The following is a 17,472-nucleotide window of genomic DNA, read 5'->3' as shown; positions in this document are numbered from 1 at the left end:
TGTGTAATGAGATAGGACAGAGGGGAGCGCTTGCTCTGTGTCACAGTGGTGGAAAGCAGACGGATCCCAGAACAGATCCTAATGAATTGTGGCCGTCCCTTCTGACCTTGTGTGTTTGTGCTGCAGGCAGAGCAGAGAGGACAATCAATGTCGCTTTATTATACAATTAAAGGATCGGGAATCTCACATCCAGCTTCCCATACAATATATGTTGGCAAAGCTTCCCATATCTGCACAGAACTGAATAAGGCACTTCTTGGGAAGACCACCCATCCATCTCTGATGCCATTTTAAGGTAGCAGAAGCTGAAAATGTTGACAGTATTTCATGGGGCTGCAAGTTAGTTGTGTGCCGTCCCCTCTTCAGTTCTTTCACTTGCTTTCATGTTTAGTTTTCACATGCTTCTTAACTGCTTCCAGTTTGTGCTTAGTAACTCTATAGAAAGTCTAAACAATAGAAGTCTGCTCATATCAACTGATTAAATGTTTGTGTTGACCAAGAAGAATAAAATAAAACTTAAGGTACTTATACATCTAGCGATTTGGTCGGCCGAACGACCAAGAAATCTGTTGGCCGCCATAAACCGCAGGCACTGGGCCGGATTTACCATAAGGCACTGTAGGCACGTGCTTACAGACGCGCAATGATGGAAAGGTGCCTCAATCCCCTCCCAGAGTGGCCATCTCCCCCTACTTCCCTGATGAGAGTGTAAATGAGAGGTTACTCACCCAGCTCTTGGCATTCCACTGATGAGATCTCCCTTCAGTCAGGGGCAGCTCTAGCTACTTAATACAGAGGATCCTCTAGCTACCTATTACTTGGGGGCACCTCTAGCTACTTAATATTGAGAGTACTTCTGGCTACCTAATTCTAAGGGGCACCTGTAGCTACCTCTGATGGGCAAGGGAAGAAAGGGAGAAGTGACAGCTGGGTCAGTCAGCACACTTGCAGTGCAGTTTGGTGGGGGTTTATAGCTTCATGGAGGTCAAAGTCTAGGGGGCCAGGACATTCATGCCTATAGGCTCCTGTGAGGTAAATCTGGGCGTGTGCAGGCAGATTACCGATCAATTTAAGGAAATCTTGCGGGAATCTGCCTTTTCACGCCGCCATGCCGCCTCTCCACCCCCGGCCACTGTTTCCCTAATGTTTAATGTCCGGAAGTATGAGCACAGCAGCAGCATTCGTCATTCTCGATTATTGCACGCTGTTACTGCCGCGCACCTCATGGACCAATGCAAACTAAGATTTTCCAGCATGTCTCATCGATACATGGGACCAATTTGGGACTGAAATTGGTTGCATCAACCAATTTGATTATAATTATCCAATTGAATGGTTGATTGGCCTCCAAGTCAAATGATCTATAGGCACAGTGCGTTTCGAGATTTAGCATCACAGTAGGATAGAATTCTTTCTGTTTTAAGAAAGCAAACTTTTGTTTTTCTTAGCATTTTAGTAAGGGGGCTTTTAGGACCATTGTAGCCCCTCACACACTCCAATGAGTTCTGGGTCACCATGAGCTTGCTGGTTAGTCTGTGCCTCTCGGTGTTACAAGCCCTACTTCATAGAGCCAAATTAATCCATGCCATGCACTGATGAAGATCAAACAATCCGAAACAGTCTGTATGCATGTTGGATTATTCTAGCTCTGTACAAATTAACAAGCTGACACATCATTGCATTCCAGAGGTTCTGGGGGTGTGTTTAGCTTCTAAGGGTGACAATGGTTAATTTGCATATATTCAGCAGTTATGCCCTGGGAGACATCTCAAGCTCTCTCCAACCTGAATTATCGCAAATTCTTTCTGTTTTAAGAAAGCAAACTTTTGTTTTTTTTAGTAGGATAGAAGAAACACAAAAACTTATCCCAGCTCAGCCCTAGATCAGTATGCAAAACATAAACGTGACTGTCTCTAAACTCAACAAAAACAGAGATATTGGGCTTGATTCACCAAGACACATAGCATGCCTTATCAGAGTAACATAGCGAACTTATGCCTGCTAATTGGCAACGACGAGAGCTTCACTCGTCCTGCCCTGAGCTCCTGCGGGTTTGTAGCGCTCGCTATGCTACTCTGGTAAGGGTGTTAACTTTGATAAGGCATGCTATTTGTCTTAGTGAATCAAGCCCATTAACTGCATATATGAGTAGAATTATTGGAAAACAGGAGTCTCTGTACCTTCGGTCCTGCTCTAAAATGGAAAAATATGTCACGGTATTATATAAATACCGACAGAAACAGAATAACCAGAAAGCCATCCTTAATAATAATATATAATAATAATAATAATATTATTTTCAGTTCTTTTCTCCTTGAGTAAGCAAATCACTATGGCCCTGCATTCTGCAGTCTCAAAGGTTCCAGAAAAGAGGCGAGGTTTTAGCCTTTACTTAGAGAGGAGTATAGCTTATTACTGCTGTGTGAGAATCGACTTCATTAAAACTTATTACACTATAGAGGCGCGTTGTTTTATTTATTTATTTATTATGTAGTTCAGTTTCTTTCACCTGCCATTCGCAGCCTGTATTTATAGTTGTAAAGAGGAGGAATAAGATGTATGGGCATTTGGCATATTAAGCTTTGGACTTTGTCTGGACTGCTTATAGTTTGTATGTGCTCCAACCGTTTGTTGGGTATCATTTTAGCGCTGAATTTTGTGTTTGTTTTTTCTTTAGGTTGTAGACTTATTTATAAGCAATTACATCTCCATCTGGGTGCAGCGTATAGTCTTGTACCCGTTATGCTGAAGCAGGTGCTTCAAAACATGCTACAGAACCTATGACTATATGTAGCACCTTGAGGCCGGCTTCACACTGCAAATTGGCGATGCGGTGGCAGCGCTGCACCACCAAACACAGGCCTTCAGGGATTACTGCATTAGTAAGTGGTATTCCACTTCTTGCATACGGCCAAACAGGATGTGACTCTCACTTCCTGTTTGGCAATCGATGACATGCGCAGAAGCGTAATTCTAAAATACGCTTCCGTGCATGCGTGACGATGATAACTGTGGCGTTTTTTTTTAATGTATGTGCGTTACCATAGACTTACTTGACTTCCAGTCTGAAGCAGATCGCCGCTGGAGCCGCACGGTAATGTAGGTATTGAAGCGCCACAGGAGCCGCTTGGGAATGTAGGTATTGAAGCGCCACAGGAGCCGCACGGCAACATAGGTACCGCAATGTGGGGTGTGCGAACTCCACCATAGACTAACATTAGGCTGCAGTGGGGTGTGGTAAATTTACCACACCGCCTCAGTGTGAAAGGGCCCTGAGGGTTGCTGTATATATAATCATGCATGGTTTCATTGCAGAACAGGACTGCAAGTGCACATAGGTAGCCCTGCAGCTTTCCTGCGTATCTATAGATGTTTGCAACTATTATCTCTGCTTTTGGCCGAGTTTAGCATCAGGTGTTTTTCTGCAGACTTAGTGTTACCTGAGTTGGGGTTCTCTTTGACTTTTGATGAATTGTCCCACCCACTGTGTGGTCTCAGCCGACTGCTACTAAAAGACACCCTGACAGACCAGCTGTTGGGTGACGTGGTGTCAGGGGCGTAGCAATAGGGGGTGCAGAGGTAGCGACCGCACCGGGGCCCTTGGGCCAGAGGGGCCCCGAAGGGTCCACCCTCTATCACAGTATTAGCTCTCTATTGGTCCTGTGCTGGTAATAATCACTTCTATAGATGCTTTGAATAGTAGTAATCCTTAACACACTGTTCCCAATCCCCTTCTTGTACCTCTGACACTGTGTTGTCCTTGGCAAGTTTTGGTGCACTGTATCAATTGCTATGTATAAAGTTCTTGGGGGGGGGGCCCATGTAAAACCTGCACCAGGGCCCACAGCTCCTTAGCTACGCCACTGCGTGGTGTACTTACCTCTGTGTACAGCTGGTTGCTCACATACTTCCCATTCATCTCGCTGCAGGAGACGTGGAACTTGCGTGCGTAAAGGTCCGCCCTGGGGGCTGTGCGGTAGCTGACACTGCGCAAGAGGTCTTCATAGACGGCCACATTCTGTACACCTGTACGGGGATCAAACAAGGACATCCCTGTGAGAGAAGCAGCAGAAAAATATATCCAGGAGGCATTTCCTATCCCTCAGTGTGAATAAACAGGACTGACACTGAACTATGTATGACCTTAAAGAGACACTGAAGTCTCATAAAAATTTTATTTCAAAAATGTCCTTAACATGATACCCCTAACTAAAACGCTGCATCCCCGCGGTTGAAATCTAACTAAATCCAGGTAACTCCGCCCTCCCTGTCCCCCGCAAAATCCACGACTTTCTTCGTCGTGGATTTTGCTGCTGGAGGAGGCAGAGCTATGAGCCGCATCTCTGCCTCCTTACGCATATCTCCGCCTCTCCCCTGCCCCTCTCAGTGAAGGAAGACTTAGAGGGGCGGGCGGAGGCGGTGATCTGGCACTGATAGACGCGTGGAGAGGCAGAGCTGTAGCTGAAAGCTCTGCCTCTCACGGAAGCGCTGCCCGGATTGCTCCCCAGGGAGTTTGGGGGGATTCAGTTAGATTACAGCGGGGATGCAGCGTTTTAGTTAGGGCTATCATGTTAAAGACATTTTTGAGAAAAAAAAGATGATTTTTATGAGACTTCAGATTACAGATACTTACCTAAGGAGAGGGAAGGCTCTGGGTCCTATAGAGCCTTCCCACTCTTCTCACAGTCTCCCTCGATCTAGCGCTGGCTCCCCCATTATCTGTATTCAAATGATCGGTTGAATGCTGCTCTGTGCCGCTGCAGGAGGGTTCGGAGGTCTTTTGGAGCCCGCAAAGACAGGTTGCACCATACTGGGAATGCATGAGCGCACGGGGGCAGATTGGAATGAGGTGACAAAGCTGGAAGAGGGCACCGTGATAGGAATGGGAAGGCTCTATAGGACCCAGAGCCTTCCCTCTCCATAGGTAAGTATCTGTTTGTATGTTTTTATTTCAGTTTACATTAGCTTTAATTCCATGGTCAGTCTGGATTTATTTAAAAAAATCCTCAGTTTTTATATAAATCACATCATCATTTATCATTACCACAGTGGTAGCTTTGGATTGCCACAATGACACCCCATCAATGCCATGTTTGTGAGTTGCAGCAGACAAAAGCCACCAGGCCATCGCTGTGGAGAAACAAGCTGCAGCTACAAGCTGGATATTGCCACATTAGAAAAATTATTATAAACTAGCTTCTTGGTGAGCAGTAATGTAGAATGCAGGAGAAACAGATATTAATCAGCCTAATGGCAATGGCTCTCTTGGCTGTTACACACCAAGGAAACAACAATTTTATTTACAACTTCCTTTTACAGACACAGAATGTAGTAAGAGCATCTAGGTACTTTAACACTGCCACCCTGTGGTTATAGCTGGTAATGCACAGATACACATAATAGTCTGTAGTTGCTAAGTACACATTCCAACATCATGTATGGGCACAACTCCTCACCTGTTATCCGGAGGCTGCGGGAGTTGTTCTCAGTTTCCAGCCCTCGCTGCCAGGCAGAAGACACGTCCAGAGACAGGTTCTCATATTCCAGGTTCAGGTCCTCTCCCACCACAGCAATGTCGCACCTCTCCAGGGAGCATTCTATTCCATCCGGTGAATGCACATCTGATGGCACAGTGAGGACAAGCTGTTATCACACAGTGTGATGTGACAGACCACCAGAAGAAGGTTGTTTTGTAAATTTGTATTTAGTAGGTCGGTTTGCAATCTGAAATCAGTGCAGGTGTCACCAGCAGGGAAGGGGGGGCGGGGGGTGACACCAAGCTCCAAACTAAGGTAGAGTGGAATGAGGCTATGTAAATATAGACCAGACTAGTTCCTCATGTACTTCTACCTTCTGTCTGCTCTGTACTGAGCTAATTACAGGGTTCAGAGGCAGCCAAGGCCATGTGGTGATCACCTTAGCCACCCTCTATTCACCCCTTAGTATATAACCACTCACCACTAATAGCAAGTGTGCACAGCATGGTATCCACAACAGTCAAACAAGCAACCCACAAAAACAAGCGTTTCCAGTGCAGTCCCCCTCCCTCTTCCCTCACATCAAGCATGGCCATAACTCCCCCCCTCCCAAACAACCTCCACCCAAAGCAAAGTGCAATAATCTCGAACTCCTCCCTCCTCCATAGCAAGCGTGTCCAGTGTAGTATTGTTCCCCCCCCTGGCCCCCTCGCATCATGGCCAGACAATCCGTTCTCCCCCATAGTGGCCAGCTATTACACTCCTGCTCCCCCCCTCTTGTGCAGGGTAAGCACAGGGAGTGCTATTATATTTACCAAGCCCGCGTGCCGATTTCCTCTTCCTCCCCGGAGCTGCAAGCTCTATGCTGCTACCTTGAGGCTCCTGATAATGTGACATGCATCAGGAGCCTCAGGATTGTAGTCTGAACCACATGGATGCCAAAAGAAGAACCGATACAACACGGACTTGGTAAACAATCACTTACTGTGCACAAGAGGGGGGAGGAGGAGCAGGCCTCTATAGCCAACCCCTTTTCCCAGCCATCAACAGATGCAGGGCCTTCCTATTGGCTACATACACATCATTGAAGTAAAACAAAGGTATAATAAGAGGGTTTTTCCTACTTGTCTGATTTTGAGGGCTCTTTCCTCCAGTGTCTGAGGAGAGATCTAGCTGCATGTTTCTGGGCTGCTCTGGGCTCTAACACACTGTGCTGGAGTCATCCTGTGCCATATGTTGGTATCTCTCCTCCTCTATTAACTCCCAGCACTTCATGTTTCCAGACCATAATCCTCCCTAGGGTAACATCTACTGAGACAACCAGGCTTGTATTGGTGGAGACTGAGCAGCGGAGTGCTTCCCCACCAGATCCTATGCTGGTAGCAAGCTGTGTAATGAATGCGTTAAATAGATTATGGAATGGAGCCAGTTATGTCTGCATTGGCGTATCTGAATGATGAAATGTCAAGACTTCAATAACAGGGAATGCAGATTTTTTTTCTACTCTACCTGTCAGACGTTTTGCACTTCTCGTTCAGAAGATAACCGTAAATAATTGTGCTGCCCTATTCTTGTGTGCAGAGTGGGCCGTCCCACCCTCTGCACCCCACAGATGAATCCCAACATGTGCACAATTATATTGGACTGTGTGGAACACTTGAAGAGTGCTGGAGAGAGAAGGATTAAGAGCTATACACAAGTCCTGCCCGACCTACTTCACTGATCTGGTCAGCATATACACACCTGGCCACCCAATTCGCTCCTCTAACAACCTCCTCCTAACCACCCCACGCATCTCACACTCCCATACATTACTACAGGACTTCACTAGATCTGCCCCATCCTCTCTCCCACTGCCCATCAGGTTTGCCCCCTCCTTCAGCACATTCAAACAAGCCCTCAAAGCTCACCTCTTCAAGAAGGCCTACCCCACCTCACCGCTGCCCTCTCTCTGCCGAGAACCCCTTGTTGCATCCCCCTCCTTTCGTGTCACCACCCCCTTCCTCTAGATTGTAAGCCATTGGCAGTGCCCTTCCTCCTTGTACATCATACTACACTCTACCCACAGAATAATGTGAACCTAAACTAATGTCCAGCGCTGCGTAATATGTTGGCGCTTTATAAGTACAATAAATAAATAAAATAAACTTGTATTATTTGACTACTACTCCAGTATATGATCTGGCATTGTGTATCTTATTAAGTATTACCTGTATTGGTAATAACAGGTCATCCCTGTTATCATTGCCTTAAATCTTATTTATTGTACAGCACTGCGTAATTTGTAGGCACTTTATAAATCTAATTAATAATAATAAGATGAAATGGGGCCCAAGGCAAGTTAGTAGCTTTGGCTCCTCTGACTTTCTGGTAAGCTGAGATAAGAGAAGGGTCAAAGAAGGCAGCAGCTGGACTCCTTTACACCCACTAGGCCCAAGGCACATGCCTAGGTTGCCTTGGGGATGATCCTGCTCTGGTGCTTGATAAATGTTACTGAAGTTTTGATTCTCCTCATCTGCATCATTTGATCACCCTTATAAACAAAAATAATGTTTTGAGAGAGAGAAGAGATCCCTCACCTGCTCTCGGTGCTCTTTCCAGCTTGTTTGGAGTTAATGTATGCGACACGGTGCAAGTAATCCTCAGATCTGGGAATATGGGGACGCCCAAAGGTCCCTGGAAGTCAGACACAGGGTGGGCAGAGCGAGGAGACCCCGTCAGCATTACCTGTGGGGCATCTGGCTGCAGAACCACCAGATAGCCATCTAGGTCTGGTACAGAGAGGCAGCCTTCATCGCTGACACACCTGGGGAGGAAGAGGCATCACTGGTTACTGGGTCCTCTGAAAAAAGTTACACTCTACATACAGAAATATTAACATCACCAGGCCTCACTGAGCCATATGACCTCTTGTGAGCATTCAACTTATGTGTGTGTAGTTGTAGCTGCAGGTCCTGTGGATATATGGTGGTGTAGTGTGTGCTAGAGTATGAGAGTGGGGTGGGTGGTAGGAAGTGAGAAGTAGTAGTATGGGGAGAGGGGGGGGGGGTGCAACTGTTTTTAATGCAAGAGAGGATCATTAGAGTGTAAAATACCGTAGGAAAGTTATTGGGAAATAAGATGCATGACAAGCTTGATGGGTGTAGGGTGCAAGAGGAAGATGTGTGAGCAGTGGCGTAGCTAAGGAGCTATGGGCCCTGATGCAAGTTTTACAATGGGGCCCCCCAAGCACTCTATACATAATTGATACGGCGCACCAAAACCTGCCAATGGCAACTACAGTGTCAGAGGTGCAAGAAGGGGATGGGGAACTGCTTGTTAATGATTACCACTACTCAAAGTATCTATAGAAGTTATTATTATGAGCACAGGACCAATAGAGAGCTAATACTGTAGTTGAGGAAGGGCCCCTTGGGGGCCCCTCTGGCCCAAGGGCCCCGATGCGGTCGCTACCTCTGCACCCCCTATTGCTACGCCCCTGTGTGTGAGTATAAGATGCATGTAAAGATTGATGGGTGTGAGGTGCAAGAGGAAGGTTGTGTTAGTGTAAGATGCTAGTGCTTCTGCTTTCAGCTCCAGAATCTCCTAGCTGTGCCTCTCACCTCCAGCAGAATCTGTACTCACCTCTGCCCAACATCAATGAAAAGCTAGACAGAGTAGCTATAGTGTGTTGGATGGAGAGCAGGACACCCACCTGACAGCTGTCTGAAGTTTGAGGGGTCGCACGCCTGGGGTTGGAAACTGCAGAGAGTTGAGGTACTCGACATGCTGCAAAGCTCGGCTGAAGGATACAGCATCATCTCCTTCCAGGGTCAGCTGTGACTGGGCAGGGTTCACATGGACCTGAGAGCAAAAGTCAAACACACAGTCACCATTCCACACTATCCATGTAATAATTTACACAGAACTGTAGACACTTGCAAAACTTCACAAAGATCGTGGAACCTTCCAGCTGTGTACAAGCAATGCACGGTACAGCGCACCATGATTTTATTATTTATATAGCGCTGACAGTGTTATACAGAGTATATTGTGTTGTCACTTAACCGTCCCTTAGTGGGGCTTACAATCTAATCCCTACCATAGTCATCAGGGCCGGCCCGCCCATGAGGCGGGGTGAAATCTTGCCTCAGGCGGCACTTCTGGGGGGGCGGCACCCACCCCGTGGGTGTGGGGGGGCCGCCCGAGCTGGAGGGGATAGCGGGCAGGAAGGGGGTATTGGGCCTAGCGGCGGGGAGGGGGGTCGGACCCCCCCTCCCTAGCCTGGGTCCCCCATCCTCCGCTCCCCTCCTGCAGGGGCAACGGGCGGGATCACTCACCTCTTCCTCGTTCCAGCATGCGCTCCACTGACGTCATTTCCTGCTACGCAACAGGAAGTGTCGTCTATGGAGCGCACGCTTAACGAGGAAGAGGTGAGTGATCCCGCCCGTTGCCTCTTACAATGCAGCCAGCGACGTAACTCTTTAAAGCAGGAGGGGAGCGGAGGACGGGGGACCCAGGCGAGGGAGGGGGGGTCCGACCCCCCTCCCCGCCGCTAGGCCCAATACCCCCTTCCTGCCCGCTATACCCTCCAGCTTGAACGGCCCCCCCACACCCACGGGACAGGGGGGGGGGGCTACGATTTCTTTCAAGATTGCCTCAGGCGGCAAAAAGTCTAGGGCCGGGCCTGATAGTCATACATCTATGTACTGTATGTATAGTAGTCTAGGGCCAATTTTTATGTATCGTGTAGTTTATCTATAGTAGTCTAGGGCCAATTTTTATGTAACGTGTAGTGTATCTATAGTAGTCTAGGGCCAATTTTTATGTAACGTGTAGAGTATCTAGTAGTCTAGGGCCAATTTTTATGTATCGTGTAGCGTATGTATAGTAGTCTAGGGACAATTTATATGTAACGTGTAGAGTATGTATAGTAGTCTAGGGCAATTTTTATGTAACATGTAGAGTATGTATAGTAGTCTAGGGCCAATTTTTATGTATCGTGTAGAGTATGTATAGTAGTCTAGGGCCAATTTCTATGTATCGTGTAGAGTATGTATAGTAGTCTAGGGCCAATTTCTATGTATCGTGTAGAGTATGTATAGTAGTCTAGGGCCAATTTCTATGTATCGTGTAGAGTATGTATAGTAGTCTAGGGCAGCGTTTTTCAACCAGTGTTCCGCAGCACACTAGTGTGCCGCGGAACGTTGCCTGGTGTGCCGTCCTCTTATCCCCCCTCCCGCACGTTCCCGCGGCCGCCGCTGCTATTACCTTAGCAGCGGCCGCTCTCCCCTCTCCAGCGCATGTTTTTATTCTAGCAGCGTATCTCCCGGCTGCTCTGTGTGTGATGCGCAGGAGGCAGGGCTCGGTTTCCATAGTAACGGCGATACATATCACCGTTACAGGAAGCCGCTGCCCTGCCTCCTTCCGCATCACACAGAGCAGCCGGAGATACGCTGCTTGAAATATACACGCGCCAGAGAGGGGAGGGGCGGCAGCTGTTAAGGTAATAACAGCGGCTGGGACGGGCGGGGGGGAACTATCCTGGGGCACTATACTGGCTATACTGGGGCACTATACTGGGGCACTATACTAGCTATACTGGGGCACTATTCTGGCTATACTGGGGCACTATACTAGCTATACTGGGGGGCTATACTGGGGCACTATACTGGCTATACTGACTATACTGGGGCACTATACTGGGGCACTATTCTGGCTATACTGGGGCACTATACTAGCTATACTGGGGGGCTATACTGGGGCACTATACTGGCTATACTGACTATACTGGGGCACTATACTGGGGCACTATTCTGGCTATACTGGGGCACTATTCTGGCTATACTGGGGCACTATACTAGCTATACTGGGGCACTATACTAGCTATACTGGGGGGCTATACTGGGGCACTATACTGGGGCACTATACTGGGGCACTATACTGGCTATACTGACTATACTAGGGCACTATACTGGGGCACTATACTGGCTATACTGGGGCACTATTCTGGGGCACTATACTGGGGCACTATACTGGGGCACTATTCTGGCTATACTGGGGCACTATACTGGCTATACTGGGGCACTATACTAGCTATACTGGGGCACTATACTGGCTATACTGGGGCACTATTCTGGGGCACTATACTGGCTATACTGGGGCACTATACTAGCTATACTGGAGGGCTATACTGGGGCACTATACTGGCTATACTGGGGCACTATACTAGCTATACTGGGGGGCTATACTGGGGCACTATACTAGCTATACTGGGGGGCTATACTGGGGCACTATACTAGCTATACTGGGGCACTATACTGGCTATACTGGGGCACTATACTGGGGCACTATACTAGCTACACTGAGGCAACTAAACTCCCTACACTGGGGCTACTATGCTAGCTATGCAGCCGCACCCCAGGCCCCCACCCCCCCCCCCCCCTAGCCTGCTGCGCACGGCACTGTCCACTAGGTCGCACAAACAACCGGGGGCCGCATCAGCCCCCGCGCGCCGTTCCCCGGAGAAAAATTTGGTCAGACAGTGTTCCCCGGGCCGGAAAAGGTTGGGAACCACTGGTCTAGGGCAATTTTTATGTAACGTGTAGGTATGTATAGTAGTCTAGGGCCAATTTTTATGTATCGTGTAGAGTATGTATAGTAGTCTAGGGCCAATTTTTATGTATCGTGTAGAGTATGTATAGTAGTCTAGGGCCAATTTTTATGTATCGTGTAGAGTATGTATAGTAGTCTAGAGCCAATTTCTATGTATCGTGTAGAGCAGAGGTTCTCAACACGTGGTTCGAGACCACAGTCAGGGGTACGCAGCACAGCTGAGCTGGCTCACTCATATCCACTTGTGTGGTCTGCCAGCCGCACTCTGCACGGAAACCACGCTGATGTAACGTCAGATTGTGTTGCCTCAGTGCTGCCCTCTGTGGCAGACATGCGAACAAATCACTTCCTCATTCCGTGAGCCAGCACAATCAGACAGAGCAGCTCAGTCAGACAGACTGTGCTTTAGAGATGGGAAGTTCGGATCTTTTCAATGATCCGGATGATTCGAATCGGATCATTGAAGAGATCCGGATCTTTGATCCGAATCTCGGATCATTTTACTACCGGAAGCATTCGGGGGTGAAATGAACAGCAGGACAGGTCTGTGGACAGGAGAAGGGGAGGGAGTGGACTAGTGATGGGTCGTTCGCGAACGAGCCGGCTCTAAGAGCCGGCTCTTTGAAGTGAATCAGAGGAGCCGATGCTCACTCTGAGAAGAGCCGATGCCTCAGCCGCCCCTTTTAGCTCTGCTTTGCTCCGTAATAAAGGGCGCTGAGGCATTCTGGGAGATGTAGTCCTCCTCTTGCAGCTTGTAGGAGTGTATAGGGCAGAGCAGAGCAGCAGTTGCAGGAGGGATTGCCTCAGTCAGAGAAGTAGTCTGGAGTTAGCATGGAGACGGGGTGGGGCTTTTAATCCGATTCTGAGTGGTGTCTAGTGATATTTAATTAAGAGCCGATTCAGAGCCGTAAGAGCCGGCTCTTTAATGGGAGCCGATTCAGAAGAGCCGATTCTCTGAGAAGAGCCGGAATTCCCATCACTAGAGTGGACACACAGACAGGGCCGGTTCAAGTAACAATGGGGCCCTAGGGCAAGATTAGTCTGGGGCCCCCCAACAGACACCACCCTGACCAAAAAGCGACATCAGAGGCCCTTTGTTGCAGCCCAATTTCCCTCCTGGGCCCCTGAGCTGGCTGCTGACCCTCCCCCAATCATCCCCCAACTTAACCGACTCTGCAGTGTCCTTGGGGAGCAACAGTTCAGAGGCGGGAGGGACACCTTGGGGGCCCCTACAGGCTCTGGGGCCCTGGGGCAACTGCCTATTTTTTCTTATGGTAGCTCCGGCCCTGCACACAGAGAAGGGGAGAAGATGGACAGAGGGCAGGGAGTGGACAGAGATGGGAGGAGGGACGAGCAGAGAGCAGAAATGTTTGCACACAATACCCACATGCTGAAGTCATATGCTTTACATATATTTCACCTACATGTTCATCTGTACACTTTGAAAGAAAAGGTCGCACAGTGAAAGAAAGCATTCCCAGAAGTGAAGTGCAGCTGTTTAGTGCCGAGGGCAGGAGGATTATATTGCCTTTCAATCACAGTGCCTGCAAAGTTACTGAGCTGTGCTGAGCCAAAAGCTTCCAATGTGTTCACTGTGCAGCACTACGGAACAGACAGCCTATAATGGGCAGCACGTTATAGCCAGTATGTGTGCTCTACACATATCTGGCAGTGGCACCCATGTCCCCTCTCTCTCATCTACCTGTCCCTGCAAGGCTGCCTCCCTTCCAACAGAGTGATCCATCTCAGCTCTGCTTCCAAGACCCCGCTGCGAGGGGGCGTGTCGCTCCTAGCCCCGCCCCTTTTGCGATCCGAATCACTCATTTTGATGATTCGGATGATCGACTCATAAAATAGATTCGGATCAAAGATCCGAATCGTTCATGATCCGGACAACACTACTGTGCTTCTGCGGAGCTGCCCTCAGCACAGAGTAAGCTCAGGTCTGCAGTATGAACAAAGTTCTGTTAATCACACAGTCTCCAGCGTGTTGCTGCACAAGGAATTTCTTTCTGTGTCGTAGCTGGGCTACTGCAGCCATCCCGGCTATAAACTTTCTCACTGGAATGAAAGGAGCGAGCAGCCTGCGAGGGGGAGGCAGAGAGGCATGTCACAGCCCACAGATCTGTCTCTACAATAAGAGATAAGAGGGAAGGATTCATGCTGGGGTGAACTCCATGTGAAGGAAAAACAGGTCTAGGATCCAGCCACTGGGCAGAGCATGTATCTCACCACACAGTTTCATTTATTACTGCAGCACCTGCGCTCTAAGCACTGTATACGAAAAAGCTGCAGCGTGTCCAGTACTAGGGGGAAGCAAGGGGTTCTGTGGTGGGGTTAAATAAACACAAACCAACACTTCCCTGGGGCTTCTATCGTCCTCCTGCAGCTGTCATGTCCCGCGCCGTCCTCCTACCACCCTCTGTTCCCCGCCGCTGGTCCTGGTCTAATATTCGTCTGACCAGACGAATAGTGCTCACTCCAGTGCACATCATCGGGAGTTTACTGCGCAGTACGAAGTTTTCTTTTACTGCTCCGTAAGCTCCCGATGACGCGTGAGAGAGCAAGCACCCGCACAGCCGCAATCTAGTTAGACGCGTAATTAGACTGAGACAGGCAGCGGGGAACGGAGGATGGTAGGAGGACGGAGTGGGACATGACAGCTGCAGGGGGCAGATAGAAGCCCCAGGTAAGTGTCAGTTTGGGGGCTTATTACCCCCTCCACAGAAGAGCACAAGCTCAGCACGCTATGCTGCAGTAGTGCAGCTTAGCGTGCGCTGGTTACTTACACTCCCTCCTCTCCTTGTAACCAATGGTTGCTCCCCTCCTCCCGCACTGAGCCCCGGCGGATCCAGCAATACACTGTCTGTCACTTGATAGGCAGCAGATTGGGCCAATTAACGTGCAGGGATAACTTCCTATACATACAGCCACTGGACACAAAGGGACTCAGTGCAGAACGAGTGGAGTGGCGGTTAGCTATAAGGAGAGGAGGGAGTGTAAGTTACCAGCACACGCTACGCTGCACTACTGCAGCATAGTATGCTGAGCTTGTACTCCTCTCATTAAGATATATATATATATATATATATATATATATATATATATATATATATATATATATATATATATATATATATATATATATATATATATATATATATATATATATATATATATATATATATATATATATATATATATATATATACATATACACATATATAAATTACATGAGCCCCTCACCCTTAACCTGCCCCCGAGCCGCCTTAAAGGTAGCTGCATTATTGAGTGGCCCTTTGCTCTCTCCCAACAATGTTCCGTAGCGATGAACATTCCGGTTTGTACCGTTATTCCAAATGCTTCAGAACAGAATTGAAATTTAAACTAATGAACACTGCATATTGATCTGAATTCAGGGGGTACTCGGCTAGAACTGAATTGCGATAGGGGGTACTTGGGTCAAAAAAGTTGAGAAACACTGGTGTAGAGTATCTATAGTAGTCTAGGGAAATTTTTATGTAACATGTAGAGTATGTATAGTAGTCTAGGGCCAATTTTTATGTATCGTGTAGGCATAGGTTCTCAACGTGTGGTACGCGTACCCCAGGGGGTACTTCTGAGGGTTCTAGGGGGTACTCGGGCATGATATACTTAACCAAAAATAACAAATTTAGAGTTTTAGAAAATGATAAATCTTATTTAAACAGCACCAAATTAGTATTTTAGCTAATTAAAAGCAATAGTAAATGCTTGGAAATGGTTTAGAACCAATTATAATGTACTAAGATTAAATATATATTTGTCATATTTGATAATGTTTACCATGCTAGGGGGTACTTGGTGAGTACAGGGTTTTAAAAGGGGTACATACCAATAAAATGTTGAGAAACACTGGTGTAGAGTATGTATAGTAACCTAGGGCAATTTTTATGTAACGTGTAGAGTATGTATAGTAGTCTAGGGCCAATTCTGGGGGAAGCCAATTAATATGTAATTAATATTAATTTATATGAGGTATGGACTCTCCGGATATTCCCAGCTGGGACATGACTCTCCTCATTAGTAATGGTCATGTCTAGGAGAACTCATGGAGAATCATGTGATTTGTTTATTCTTTAGAAAATGTGTAGACCATTTATGGCTAGCAGCCTCAGGTTCATACTACGTTTTAATTTTTTGCTAGTGGTTAGGTCCTTCCAGGGGCGTAGCAATAGGGGGTGCAGAGGTTGCGACCGCATCGGGACACTTGGGTCAGAGGGAGGGCCCTCCCTCAACTACAGTATTAGCTCGCTATTGGTCCTGTGCTGATAATAATCACTTCTATAGATACTTTGATAGTGGTAATCATTAACAATCTGTCCCCATTCCCTTCTTGCACCTCTGACACTGTAGTTGCCATTGGCAGGTTTTGGTGCTCCTTATCAATTGTTATGTATAGAGTGCTTGGCGGGCCCTATTGTAAAACTTGCATCGGGGGCCACAGCTCCTTAGCTACGCCACTGTCTCTGCACATTTATGCAGCTGGTCAACTCGAGTGTTGCTTGTATTTGGCAGAGCTGCCAATATCTACTGTTGTACACAGATTTGTTTGATCAGTTGATAGATTTGCAAATCTCTGATTTGCTGTGGTCACATCCGGCTTTAGCATATGATCATGACTAGCAAACCAGAGCCATACATATCTATCTGCTGAACAAACCAACCACATGCCTCTCCATGAGTTCTTGTAGACATGAGCATCACTACTCATGGGGCTCGATTCAGTAAACCGTGCTGAGTGTTAGCACGCCTGTGAAAAGCCGTATATCATGCCTAAAGTTAGTTTAGGCATGATAAATTCACATCTAAAGACTTTAGGCGTGATAACTAGGGTGCTAGCTGGGTTAGCACCCTTTACTAAATTCACATCGCGCGCACAGTCCCGCACGCAAAACTTTGCACGGCGAAAACAGCGCACTCGATGCGCCTATAAGGTCGCATTGCGTGCGACCTTAATGTCGCACCATGTGACGTTAAAGTCGCACGCAATGCGACCTTATAGGCGCATCAACGCACCGTTTTCGTCGCACCGCGATGCGACATTTCGCGCACACCGCGCTGTGGGCACGCAAAGTTTTCAGTGTGGGACTTTGCGCGCGATGTAACTTTAGTAAACGGTGCTGACCCAGTTAGCACCCTAGTTATCACACCCAAAGTCTTTAGGCGTGCTAACTGGGTTAGCACAGTTTACTTAATCAAGCCCATGATATACCCAGCTTGGTGCGACCTCATAATATTCCGAGCTGGGAAACGGCTCTCCTTATAAAATTCCCAGATAGATTAGACCAACCATAGGAAAAAATAGGCAATTGCCCTAGGGCCCCAAAGCCTGTAGGGGCCCCCAAGTTGTCCCTCCCCC

General features: G+C 47.7%; 1 protein-coding gene across 5 annotated transcripts in view; it reads right to left on the bottom strand.

The window, feature by feature from the left end:
• CLSTN3 (calsyntenin 3) overlaps positions 1 to 17,472 on the bottom strand; it is a 245,713-nt gene that overhangs the window by 12,093 nt on the left and 216,148 nt on the right. For all 5 annotated transcript variants that reach the window (XM_068257792.1, XM_068257793.1, XM_068257794.1 and 2 more), the window contains 4 exons: positions 9,172 to 9,320; positions 8,057 to 8,283; positions 5,457 to 5,621; positions 3,881 to 4,026 (listed from right to left, as the gene is read on the bottom strand). In XM_068257792.1, coding sequence (XP_068113893.1) covers positions 3,881 to 4,026; positions 5,457 to 5,621; positions 8,057 to 8,283; positions 9,172 to 9,320 — 687 coding nt within the window. The remainder of the gene's footprint in view (positions 1 to 3,880; positions 4,027 to 5,456; positions 5,622 to 8,056; positions 8,284 to 9,171; positions 9,321 to 17,472) is intronic.

The sequence above is a fragment of the Hyperolius riggenbachi genome, chromosome 10 (genome assembly GCF_040937935.1).
Source record: "Hyperolius riggenbachi isolate aHypRig1 chromosome 10, aHypRig1.pri, whole genome shotgun sequence".
Classification (NCBI taxonomy): domain Eukaryota; kingdom Metazoa; phylum Chordata; class Amphibia; order Anura; family Hyperoliidae; genus Hyperolius; species Hyperolius riggenbachi.
Note: the sequence above shows the minus strand (reverse complement) of the source record. Positions and strands in the feature narration are given on the sequence as shown.